The 13,542-nt window shown below is 41.7% G+C and overlaps 1 protein-coding gene across 1 annotated transcript; it reads left to right on the forward strand.

The window, feature by feature from the left end:
* The first annotated feature begins 1,079 nt into the window (after window positions 1-1,079).
* On the forward strand, window positions 1,080-11,750 carry Mmp12 (matrix metallopeptidase 12). Its single transcript, XM_040734775.1, has 10 exons — window positions 1,080-1,196; window positions 2,268-2,512; window positions 4,222-4,370; window positions 4,512-4,637; window positions 7,245-7,406; window positions 7,793-7,916; window positions 8,920-9,053; window positions 9,481-9,640; window positions 10,757-10,860; window positions 11,348-11,750. The coding sequence occupies exons 1-10, from the start codon at window positions 1,116-1,118 to the stop codon at window positions 11,446-11,448; spliced, it is 1,386 nt and encodes a 461-aa protein (XP_040590709.1). The 5' UTR covers window positions 1,080-1,115; the 3' UTR covers window positions 11,449-11,750.
* The last annotated feature ends 1,792 nt before the right edge of the window (window positions 11,751-13,542 follow it).

The raw sequence follows: 13,542 nt of genomic DNA on the forward strand, positions 1-13,542 counted from the left end.
TCAGTATGTGAAAGGATTTCCTGACAATGTTCAACACATGATTATTCTCTTTCTGAATCCTTGAGCGTCTTCTGCTTCTGAGTTCAATGCTTGATATTCCCCATTAAGCTAGAAAGGAACAGACTGGATGATAGCGGGCAACTTCCTGTCACTAGAGTGCTTAATTCACTGTCTCGTTTAATTGTCACAATAGCATAAGCAGGATAAATCACATGGTCCCCAATTCAAGTGGATCACCTAGAAATCAAGCCACAGGATACGGGATAGTGTGGTGGCAGGAGTGTGTGTGTGTGTGTGTGTGTGTGTGTGTGTGTGTGGGGGGGTGTTTCTTCTCTTCCTGTCCAAGGAGAAGAGAGTCCAGATCTCTAAAATCTTTAGGAAAGGGGAACAAAGCATAGGACACATGTGTGTGAAGAAGCCAAATTGTGTCTGTTGTTTTGCATAATAACGAAACATCAATATTTGTTTGTTTGTTTATTATATATGTCTCTGTGTGTGCGCACATGCCATAATAGGCATGTGAAGGCCAGGGGACAACTTCCAAACATCTATCCTTGCCTTCCACCATGCGGGGTCCTGGAGATCCAACCCAGGTCATCAGGTTTTGGAGGAAGTGTCTTTGTCTGCTGAATCATCTCACAGGCCCCTAATCATGCATTAGACTCTTCATCTAGAAGCTGCTTGTGATGGGATTAAAGGGGTTGGGCAGAGCTCTGTGTATTCTAGCAAAAGTATTTTCTTCACACATTCTTTTAAAACCGCCTTTAAAGCACTTCATCTATAATGGGTATAAGAGAATTAACAACACCAAGCTTTCCAAAACTCTACTGGCGGAGTTTTGGTAGATTTTCTGTTCTTGTGTATTACCTGTGCTTATAAGTAAGTAGAAGCTCAGGCTCACTGGTTATCTAGAAGAACTACACTGGAGATGCTTAGGTGAGTGATAAGCTGGATAACACTTTGACCCACTGTCCATTCACATGATTCGGAAGTACAGTAAGGGATGATATCAGCTGTGAGTCACGTTCACAGATCCGGACTAAAGGGTTATATAAGGCGGGCTTTAAAGGGAACTCAGGGAGCAGAGCGGGCCCAGCTGAGAGGATCTGGGCACAATGAAGTTCCTCGCGCTCCTCGTGCTACTGCAGGTGTCTGTCTGCGGGGCCAGTCCCGTGAATGAAACAGAATTTGCTGAAGTGAGTATGGCAGGGCTGTGCTGGTCTAGCCTGTGTCTTTAACCTCTACTGAATTTGCAAGTTTCAAAAGTATGATTTGATTTGAAAATCAGCGTAGGTAGCTGTTTTCTTTTCAGCGTGCTTAGTTTTCCATAGAGGAATATCCAAATGAAGTGATGATTTTGAAAGAATGTTATTAAATTGGTGAATAATTGTACTATCTACTAAAACCTTTGGGTAAATAGTTTAGCTTAATATAATTGGACTACATTTCTGACAGAGTGCTGTGTTTTGCGTGCCCACCCCATTTTGTCTTCTATTTGTATTAGTAACTTAATATCCATTAATGATGTGAGATTTGGACATGGCTTAATCTATGTAGTAGCCTCGAATTTTCATGATAGTTACAGCATTCTCCTTCTATGCTCATTTGCCTCAGATATTTATTCATAAGTTTTTAAATCTTAACTTTTTATAATTCAAAAAATGACCTCCTATTTTCTAAAAATTACATACATTCTCTTTTTGAGACCAAGTCGGTTGTTTTGTCTTGTCTGACCTTGAACTTGTGGACTCCGATGGCCTTTCTGGGGTGGTCTCCTCAGTGGCTGGCTCTATTTTCTAACATTATTTTTACTTTGAATTTATCCAAATGTTTCACTGTGTCAAGATTTTCCTGGTCTCAAACCCAGATCTTCGAGCATGCTACTCTGCCAGTTAAGTCAAGTTTTGATGCAAACTAAATGGTTTAAGAACCCTGACAATAAAAATTTTGCCACTTACAATGTGCCCTTCTACACTTGATGTTAAAATAGTTTCTAAAAACCCAGAAACAAATCTGAAGAAGCAGAATAACAAGACATTTTTCTGCTGGGCTTTGGTGAATCTGACTATGACATGTTTTAGTAGCATGGAAGTTAAATTTTTTTCTCCCTTGTAGTTGATGTCTAAATAGAACACTGTAGCTGTGATTAAAATGCTGGTTCAGGAACACCAACATGTTGCCAGCCATGTTTGCAGGGCTCCCAACAGAACTCTGGCCATGTACAACGTGCACAGTGTAATTGTGCACATTACTTGTGTTTTTTCCAGAGGTACTTGACAAAATATTATGACTTTAATGAGGACAGGATTCACAAGTCAAAATGGGAAGCCAATAGAAACCTAGAAGAAAAAATCCAGGAAATGCAGCAGTTCTTTGGGCTCAAAGCAACTGGGCAACTGGACCACCAGACTCTGCTGGTCATGCAAACACCTCGCTGTGGAGTTCCCGATATGCAGAATCTCAGGGCAGTGCAGGAGACCCAAAAATGGACGAAGCATCACCTCACCTACAGGTAATGTCGATACACGCCCAGTCGATACACGCCCAGTGAATTCTGCTTTCCCGTGGGTGTGGCTTCTAGAACCCTGAAACATTTAGCCACAACAACATTTTAAATCTAAGAGCAGCCCCTGTCAGCTGTTAACACCAAGGCATTCGTTGTTTCCAGGCGGCTGTGATGGATCAATGGAGAAAGTGCTTGTCACACATGGGGGTCGGGGTTCACATCCCAAGAGTCCATGGGAATGCCACTACAGGCGTGGTGGCTGTCTGTCATCCCAGCACACGGAAGGCAGAGACAAGGGATGCCCAGGGCAAGCTGGCTAGGGAGACTAGTAGAATCAGGGTCTCTGGTTTCAGTTGAGGGATTCCGCCTCAATAAATAAAGGGGAGCACGATTGAGGAAGACACCTGAGTCAACTTCTGGCCTCTACATGCATGCGCACACAGCACACACAGCTATACACATGAATACATGTATGAACACAGGCACCCCACACGCAATTAACTGTCTCAGTAAGGAGAGTTGTGCACTGAAGGAAGACTTGCAGCCATTCGCTTGTCAGTCAGTCCAGAGCAGAGCAGAGAAGCTGCAAGCAAACAGAACAAAACTGAATTGAATGCAAATAGAAGACAGAGGTCTGCAGAATATCAAAGATGGACTAATGTGGAATTTGGGCACAATGCATATTTGTGTTTATGAAAGCAAACCCTCTTTTATGAGGTTTCAACTGAAGAATGGATTAAAAAATGTGGCATATTTACACTATGGAGTACTACTCAGCTGTAAGAAACAATGACATTTAAAAATTCACAGGCAAATGGACAAAACTAAAAAAAAAAAAAACATCCTAAGTGAGGTAACCCAAAGCCAGAAAGACAAATATACTATGTACTCACTCATAAGTGGATACCAGACATAAAGCATAAGATACCCAGTCTACAATCCACAACCCCAGAGAAATTAGAACCCTCTTCCAGAAAAAGATGCAGAAACCCACAACTACTCAATGGGCCAAGCTCCTGGAGCGCAATTGAATTGAGGGAGGAGCGATAATATGAACAAAGGAGTCAAGACCATGATGGGGAAACCCACAGAATCAGCAGACCTGAACTAGTGAGAGATCACAGACTCAGGTCTGACAAATGGGAAACCTGCATAGGACCGAACTAGACTCCTTAATATAGGTGACAATGGTGTGACTGGGACAATATATGAGGCCATTGGCAATGGGTCCAAGATCTAACTTTAACACACAAACTGACTTAGTGGAGCCCATTCTATATGGGGAGGTAGCTTGCCCAGTCTAGTGGGGATGCGCCTTGGTTCTGCCTCAGCTAGATGAAGGGACAAACTTAGTAGACTTCCTAGGGGAGGACTTACCCTCTCCATGGAGCAGACGGGAGGAAAGGAGAGTGGGGGGAGCAGGAAGAGAGGAGGGAGGGGAAACTGGGATTGGAATGTAACAAATAAATTAATAAAAAAGAAAGCAAATCCTTCACAATAATTACTAGCAACTTATAAATAAGAAGAAATTAAATTACAGTTTGATTGATAAAAGTTTTTCAAGGAAAAACTGGTTTGAACGTCAACATTTCTTTTAACCTGAACTGTCTGTATGTGGGGAAGTTCTTCCGGCAGGCATGGGTGCAGAACTGAGAGATTAGAAGAGATGCAATTAACAATGGTGTCATGTTTGTTTCCCTCTTACTCTAACACAGGATCTATAATTACACCCCGGACATGAGACGTGAGGACGTTGACCGTGCGTTTCAGAAAGCTTTTCGTGTCTGGAGCGATGTGACCCCTCTGAGATTCAGGAGGGTTTACACAGGCGAGGCGGACATCATGATCCTGTTTGCATCTGGAGGTACGCAGCTTCACCTGTGTCATTTGTCAGGCTGTGTGACTGCCTCGTTCACCACACCCGTGATGCCACCAAGTGTTGTACCCTGTGATGTCATGCTTGTGACAGATGTAGCTGACTAATGACTTCCTTTGTTTTAAAAAGTTCATGGAGACTACAGTCCCTTTGATGGCAGAGGTGGTACAATAGCGCACGCTTTCTACCCTGGACCTGGAATTCAAGGAGATGCACATTTCGATGAGGCGGAAACCTGGAGTAAAGGTTCTCGAGGTACCAGAGTTTTCTTTATTTTTTTAAATGAAAACTAGCCATAACTAAATTTAAGATAGGCCCTGATGGTGAAAGAATATATTCTGATAAAATATTATAGTCTTAAATATCAAATTCTGATTGTTTGCATCTAAATCAAATTTAATATTTTATATATTTAGTCCAATTTTTCCTCACTGCAAATCAGCGTATTGGGTGTGATTATGTTAGAGATCCCATGAGCAAGTTATGTACTGTAAACTCTTGGAAAGGGTTTTGACCAGTAAAATCTTTAAACTTAGAAGCAAACCCTAATTCTGTAATTGGTTATATGTTGACAATTTCTTAGATTCATGATGAGTTGGCAAGATATTTATAGAACATTTACAGATCCTTGTGGAGAAGTACAAGCTCATAGGTAGTCTTGGAGCCTTGCATGATCTTGGGATACCATTTTCAGAACGTCCAATCAATCAATTGGGATTGTAACTCACTATCCCACTCAGATAATGGGGAATGAGGTTAATTATTATTATTATTATTGGAGGTCATCCCTAGTAAAAGAAAAGTTAAGCTATCATTTCAGTAACTTTTCTAATATCTCTTGGAAGTTCTTTATACAATTCCTTCATGTGGAAAACAGTGAGACTTTCAAGAATGTGATCTCTCTACCCTGAATCCCCTTCTCTGACTGAGTTTTCATATGATGTATAGCTATATTTTTACACATAGAAAGGCAGACATGTAGCCTACAGCTTTGACACAGCTTTGATAAAGGCATTTCGAAGGCTACAGAGGTAGATCATGTATGATTCTACACTTGCTGAGCTACAGATTCTCATCCAGACATGGTCCATGTGTGAGATTTTCTCCAGGGTCATTTGGGGGCTGGCTGTAAGTTCTTCACCAAGTGACAATGCTTTAGAATTCTAATGGACCCCAGAAACATAAATCAAAGCAGTTGCTCTCACCTGGGGAGAATAAGTAAAAGTCAGTAGCAAGTCTGTGTGTGACTAGAACATGTACTGTTGGCTGCTGACCTCTTTTCCCCCCAGAGACAGGATTTCTCTGTGTAGCTTTATAAACCAGGCTGGTCTCAAACTCACAGAGATCCGCCTGCCTCTGCCTCCCATGTGCTGGGACTAAAGGTGTGTGCCTCCCCCGCCTGGCTATTCCCCAACTTAATTTAAAAATTGATTTGACTCTGTATTTTTTAAAAAGGTGTTTTTGAAAATTCTATGTGGCCCAGGTTGGCCTTGAACTCATGCTCCTCCTACACCATTTTCCTGAGTTGGGATATGGGCATGCAGTACCATACCCAGTATTGACGTATTGTTTTGACCCAGTAATGGAGAGTCTGACTGGTGCTTGATGAGTTTCTGTTACAGCACTGAGTGACATGTTTGATTCAGAGACAGAAAGGAGAAATCTTCCCCACGAGCATATAACTTAACAGAAACACCAGACAAACAGAGAGTCCCTGCTGGCAGATTAACAGTGATGGGAGTTAATTTTACAAAACATTATGACCTTGAATTTCTAAATTAATTCAATCCCCCTGTCTCAGCCTCCTGAGTGGCTTGGACAACTGACACATGCAAGTGTCCCCAGTTTTAAGAAAGAATTAGAGGCAATGTGAGCTACCAAACATACCTATGATCTATGTTAGGAAGAATCATGCCAGAATGTATTTCATTTATCTGGCAATGAGATGGACCATAACTGTAGACAATTTTGGATCCAAAGGGACATTTTCAGTTAAAAGCAGAAGTGGGGAATTCATACTTCCAGAGTGGTGCAACTAGAGACCTCTGAATATCTGCAGTAGAGGATTGCTCTAACAATACTTACCTAGCCTATAATGACAGCATTACCGAGGCTGAGAAAAACTATTTGAAAGATCAGGGAAATAAGTACAGGGTTCTCAAACATCCCCTCTACTGTGTTAGGTGTTGTGTTTTTCCATCCAAACGATAAGGCAATGGGGCGGAGAGATGGCTCAGAGGCCAAGAGAGCTCACGTGTGGAGGGCCTGCGTTCTATTTCTCGTCCCAGCGCCCAGGCTGGGCAGCTCCCAACTGTGGCCTCTGCAGGAACCTGCACTCACGGGCACAGCGTAGTCACAGGGCATGGCATTCAGTCACTAGAAGGACAGACTCCTATCACATGAATGGAGCTGGGTTTTCTGTAAAAAGGTCAGGCGCAGGAAGATGAGCACCCTACCCTCTCATTCATATTGAGACATGAGAAAAGTTAGTCTCCCAAACGCCGATAGCAGAATGGTGGTTACCAGTGGCTGAGGAGAAAGGGGAGGCAGATGGGTGGTGGCTGATCCCTTGGTACTGGGAGAATGAGGCCAGAGTCTTGACACTGTGGTGCAGCGAAACAACTATGGACAAGAGTAGTGTACTATCACATCCAAAAGGCTGGAAGAAAGGATTTGAGTGCTTTTATCACAAATGAATGGTACATATTTGAAGATATGTATTTATCCTGTCTTGAACATGAGTGTAGGCATCCAAACATCACATAATACCCCCTAAACATCTACAATTTCAAGTGTGGGTTAAATAAAAAGTGAGAATCCATTTCACAGCTTTACTCTGCTGCTTTTTTTTTTGCCTCTTAGGCATAAACCTGTTCCTTGTTGCTGTTCACGAGCTTGGCCACTCTTTGGGGCTGCAGCATTCCAACAATCCAAATTCAATAATGTACCCTGCCTATATTTATGTTAATCCCAACACATTCCGCCTCTCTGCTGATGACATACAAAGCATTCAGTCTCTCTACGGTAAGATGAACCTCAGAATTTGCCATACAATACCATGCATTCTACTGAATAACCTCATTTGCATATTTGGAAAATTGTAGTAATTTAAACCCTGTGACTATGCTATGAGAAAGGCTGCACAGACACTGTTTTCGTTTTGCTAACGTTTGGAATGTGTTCTAACAACGGCATCAGTGCTCTGTTGATGGGGTCTCCAGAGAAAGGACATTCAATTATTCTCAGCTGTGATGCTGCCACTAAGTGGGGCAACTCCTCAGAGCACACTTCTCATGAATTTCATTGGAAGCATGACTGTTTTGCATTTTCCTTCAAGAAACAGAATATTTAAAAAGAATAGCCTTTCCTCTTAAAAATTTCCTCAAATGAACATCAAAATGTATTTTCAGGATCCCCACTGAAAAAGCCAACCTCAGGAAACCCTGTCAGTCCACCATCAACTATCTGTCAGCAAAGCTTGACCTTTGATGCGGTCACAACAGTGGGAGACAAAATTGTTTTCTTTAAAGACAGGTATGATCATTTTCATAGCTAATCAATGTTATGGGATATGCGGCTAAACTTGTTAGATTTTCATTTGTTTTTTGTCAGAAGATATTTGAAAGGGTGTAGATCAAATTTGTAAGGCAAAGTTGTAGAACTTGATTCCCAAGGTTTAGAGAGATCTTAAATTTTTTAAAAAATAGTGCATTGGTGTGATGCCGTTTGTGTTAAGTAGGAAACTAGTGTGTGAAAAAATTAACTCTGTAGTAGGAATCTGGCTAGGGAATGAAAACACAGCAAGTTGAGAAGCCCAGGTAAAAATGATGATGTCTCAGAGGTTGGGGAGATGTTTCTGTTGGCAAAGTGTGCAGCGTTCAAAGAAGAGAGCCTGAGATTAGTCCCCAGTCCCGCATAGAAATGTCCAGGGGCAACCACATGGACTATGAATCCCAGTGCAGGGAAGGGGAGCAGGGTCGATGCGGCTCAGTGATTGAGGAAGACACTTGCGGTCGCCACAAACACGTGTACACATGTACATATACATATACATATACATGAATACCTACACACACACACACACACACACACACTCTCACGAACTCTTGAAGAAGATCATGTGTAGACTTCCTTGTACATGGAGAATTCCAGAATGACTCCTAGTTTCTGTTTTGGAGCAGAAATGGAAACAGATGCTGGGTAGTAGGAAGAGCAGTGGGGAGGGCTAATGTGTGGGAGGGAGGATTGCCTCCTACTTTTGAGATTCTGAAACAGCAACTTCTTCAAAACCAGATAACCTTACAACATTGTGAGGCCACACCAGAATCTTAGATCCCTGGAGTCCAGATCCTGGGCATTTCTTTTTTGGGGTTCCTGTTTAAGTCAGGTTCTCTTTCACGGTGCTCACACACAGAAAGCCATGGAATAGAAAGTGAAAATAAAGTGAAAAACTCAATTGTTTCACAAGTTCCCATTTGTGTTTTGAAGAATACGCATCTACAGCAATTTCTCACATATGAAATGCATTTCCCACCAGGTTCTTCTGGTGGAAGCTGCCCGGGAGTCCAGCCACCAACGTCACTTCAATTTCTTCCATGTGGCCAACCATCCCATCTGGTATTCAAGCTGCTTATGAAATAGAAGGCAGAAATCAACTCTTTCTTTTTAAAGGTAACGCCAATGCTTGGCCCTGCCACTGAGAACACTTTAAGGAGAAGTGAAGTAAAGGACAGGGTATTACTTCTGTAATCAGAGATCTGATTGATAAGTTAACCTACAAGATCAACTATACAAGAAATATATACAACCTTTGGGATAGGTGTATAAAATATGAGATGATGGCACTTAAAACATTCAAACCATAGAGCCAAGGAGGTAAACCAATGATTGAGAACAAAAACAGGGTGGGGTGACATTTCTCAGTGACAGAGAACCTACTCACTATGGGAGTCTCGGGTTTGCCTCTCCCCTCCGCCCCAGCACAAATAAAATAAAGTTAATTTTAGAATTCTACACAAGAGAGGTGTTTTATAGTAAGTCAGTATTTGTATTATTCTTTGGTGTGATTTTGTTGTGCTCTTTGTCTTTGTCCTTACAGGTGACAAGTATTGGTTAATAAATAACTTAGTGCCAGAGCCACACTATCCCAGAAACATATACTCTCTGGGCTTCCCTGCGTTTGTGAAAAAGATTGATGCAGCCATCTTTGACCCATCTCATCATAAGGTCTACTTCTTCGCAGATAGACGATATTGGAGGTGAGGTCCGATGGCTGGTACTTTGTCCACTAAGACTTGAGAAGCAGGCACAGCATGGAACTTGCCAGAAGGCAGCTTTTGTTTATTTGTTCGCTTTTTAATGATCATCTGATATATTTTTAATTTTTATTTTATTGGAGTTTTTGCCTATAAGCATTTCTGTATGTTGGTGCTGGATACAGAAGGCAGCTTTTCTATGAAGGTTTCTAATTCCTTTGTCTTTCTTGGGAGAGGCAGCAAGAGAACATGGGTCTGAAACAGCCACTGTTGACTTGTTTCTTTTCTCTGGGCCTTTGGTTTCGGATTTAATTTCATTTTGGAGAGTATCTGGACTGCAAGACTCCTTCTCAGAGCCAGTGGACCCAGAAAACAAAATGAGTAACCTGTCCTTTGAGTAACAAGTGAGCCACAGGGAAGCCAGCTGCCCATTTCAGCGAGGGCCTGGTTGTCTTACTCACCTAATGTTTTCCTCTTCTGAGGAAAACAGTTTGCATGCTTGATGTAAGACACAACAGGATATACTAAAATAGAAAAACCTCTGTTTTCTTGAATTTTTAAAATTCAACATCTAATTTCAACTAAATGCCATATATTTGTGAAATAAATTGGTTTGCCAACTTTAGCTTTGTTTGAGAAATAGGACTTGTTGATTTCACCAAATAAGACTTTCTGGACAAACAGGTGCAATTTATTGTAATCCAACATTGTTTATTTTTTGTTGTTGTTGTTGATTGATTGATTGATTTTCCAAGACAAGGTTTCTCTATGTAACAGTCCTGGCTGTCCTGGAACTCACTCTGTAGACTAGGCTGGCCTCAAACTCACAGAGATCTGCCTGCCTCTTCCACCTGAGGTGTCACATATCAAGCCCTCCTCAATGCCAGGCTGCATGGGAAGAGTCTGAGCAGCGGGGGAAACACTGTGAGACTGGAAAGAGATTTGACTAGACTCAAGGTTCAAGTTTTGACTCCTGTAGTAACTTAGGGAAAATCAACCAACCATTTAGGTCTTTGAATTTTTCATCAGTACATTTAAAACACTCTTGAGAAAGATGAATGTGTGCTTCACGTTATGAAGTCCATTTTCTCATTGTGTCCCTGCTATTTCCCCCTACAGGTATGATGTGAGGCAGCAGTCCATGGACCCTAACTATCCCAAACTTATTTCCTTGAACTTCGCAGGAATTAAGTCTAAAATTGATGCAGGCTTCTATTTCAGAGGTAAGTAGACTGGGAAAATACTGAAAATCACATTTTAGAGTGCAATAATGCAGACTGGGATGCAGGGTGGGTGTAAGACGCTCACATTTGTGGTGTGAATATGTTCCACTTCAGCCTGAACAAACTTGCCTGTCAGTACCACATAGCAAGGACACAGCGCACGCTGTGTGAGACGAGAGACATGACACGTTTAAGAAGAATGGAAATCTCATTTTATTCCTTCTCCTCTCCCCCTGAGTGGACCGGGATTAAAAACAAGTTTGAGTTCTCTCTAGCTTTTTCCTCCTTCAAGATCCCTGTATGACTGACCTAGACCCATGTCCTCTCTTGTTCAGGGCGTAACATCAGAGTAGGGTGCACTGCCAAGGATCCCCGATACTGACATCTCAATTACACCTTCTGTAGTCTAGATAAACTTTAAAATCAACTCTGTGTTTCAAAGGAACACAAGGCAAGAATTAAAGAATTGAATTTGTTTCCATTTTAGGACACTACTACATCTTCCAGGGAGCCGATCAATTGGAATATGACCCCCTGTCGAATCGTGTCATCAAAAAGCTGAAAAGTACGAGCTGGTTCGGTTGTTAGAAATGATGCAGCTAAGAGTGCTTGCTAGTTCTTCAGTTTAATAAGTATTTATCACATTCTCACTGTATACTCAGGGCGTACTGTATGGCAATAATACAACACGAGATAAGGTGAGGTGTGAAGGCCACAGATAAATATTTACACAGAAAAATGTTTTTACAAAATTTATCCTCTTCTCGTAAACCCAGGTTTCTCTGTAGGTTGTTTTCTAAGAACCTCCAAGTGCATAAATTATAATTACTTCCCTGTTTTTACTGAAATTTAACATGTATTATTTTCTCAAATAAAATTTAAAGAATTTGGCTTTTGATTGTTTTCTTTAAAAATAGTGTGAATGTGTGTGTGTGTGTGTGTGTATGTGTGTGTTAACTGCATGTATGTGTGTGTACCATATGTGTACAATGCTGGTAGAGACCAGAGGAGGGCATCAGATGCCTAGAAACTGGAGTTACACAGATGGTTATGGGCAGACTTGTGGGTGCTGGGGATTAAATCAGGATCCTTAGGAAAAGCAGCTTGTCTGAGTCATCTCTCTGGTCATTTTTAAAAATATTTTTCTTGAGGAACAGAGTGAATTTTGAAAAAAAAACTCTGGCTTCCAAATAAAGTCTTTCTGTGACTGTATCCAAGAGTCAACAGAGATGTGATCGCTACAAAAAGTTGGAGCTTGTAGGCCTTTTGATCAGTTGCGTGAGGACACTTGTTTAATCCTATGACAAGAAAGCATTCTCCAGCATGCACATGACCCCAAGAATAACTACAGCGTGTGACCACCAGGCTTGAGAGGAGACAGGATGACCCCAAAAATAACTATAGCGTGTGACCACCATGCTTGAGAGGAGACAGGATGAAATGGGGTTTCCACTCTAGTTAGAAGTATTGTGTGGCTCATTGGACATCAGAGAGTGGACTGTGCCATTGCTGTGGGGCTTTACAGGGTATTAAATCTACGACTACTAAAACATAGGAGGAAATGGGAGTAGCTCACACCTCTAAGTTTGTTGTGGAGGAAAAGTCCAGCATGGTGATCCCCTCACGCCTATGTTCTGGCCTTCCAGCAGTCTCCACATTGCCCTGATATCTAGGCTGCCTGTCCTCTTCACTGTATGTGCTGTAGTGTGCTCAGTTAAAGCTGTGGATTTGTGAAATATGTCCAGTCCAAAAACTGACTGCTGTATTGACCCAGATACAGGAAGCCCTCCACAGAAGAGGAACATCTGATCATTTTTGAACAGTGAAATGAAGTGAAGTCGGAGGGGTATGGGGAAGGGGCTCTCCAGCCCTCATGTCTCAGACATTGTGAGTGATGATATTCCCCATCAACTTGACAGGATCTGGGGTCATATAACAGACATGTGAGGACCATCCAAAGAAGGTGGACTGTGGGAGGAATTCCCACTTTCAGAGTGGTGGTGGGTTGACTACATTAGAACACACCCATCATGGAAAGGGCAGCACTTTGTTCTTACAAATAGATGCTTGAATTCTGGCTATGAGTTTGTATTTCATGCACATAATGCTTCTGCTGAAACTATTGCCCAGGGACATACAGAACATCTTATCAACCACCATGCCGTATTGCCCTGCGTTGCTTCTGCCCAGGGAACTCATTGCACAGCCCAAGTAGAGTAGCAGTAGGCTCCTGTTCATGCTCTTGGAATTCAACAGTCAGATCATGTTCCACACAGTCCCGCCCAACACATTCGGCTTGATAGAACACTTGCTGTCTAGACTGCTCTAAGCCTTTGATTACTTTCTAGATTTTTCTTCTTTTTGGTGTTAGAGATGAACCCTGTGTATGTTAAAAATCACTGTCCCTTTAAGCTACATTCTGCCTGTTAAGATTCTGAAAAATCTTAATAGTTAACAGCTAGTTGTTGCTTTCATGTAAAAGGATATTTTGGTTGACCTTACTCTATCACCCTAGGTGACATGGCTCTTAAATTATTAATTTTAGTGCTCACAGCAAAAAGAGATTTACAACCCTAAATTGGTGCTCACAGTAACTGTCAAAGTAATCTTTTCAAAAGCCACATTATTTATTAAAATGTACCTTAGCAGACTCAATAGCTAAAATATTTTCTTCATTCCCAG

Source organism: Mesocricetus auratus, unplaced genomic scaffold, assembly GCF_017639785.1.
Source record: "Mesocricetus auratus isolate SY011 unplaced genomic scaffold, BCM_Maur_2.0 Super-Scaffold_100040, whole genome shotgun sequence".
NCBI classification, from domain to species: Eukaryota; Metazoa; Chordata; class Mammalia; order Rodentia; family Cricetidae; genus Mesocricetus; species Mesocricetus auratus.

Coding starts and splice junctions, on each gene's coding strand:
- Mmp12 (XM_040734775.1), top strand. CDS start 1,116: ATGAAGTTCCTCGCGCTCCTCGTGCTACTGCAGGTGTCTGTCTGCGGG. Junction 1,197..2,267: donor ATGAAACAGAATTTGCTGAA/GTGAGTATGGCA, acceptor TGTTTTTTCCAG/AGGTACTTGACAAAATATTA. Junction 4,638..7,244: donor CTGGAGTAAAGGTTCTCGAG/GTACCAGAGTTT, acceptor TTTGCCTCTTAG/GCATAAACCTGTTCCTTGTT.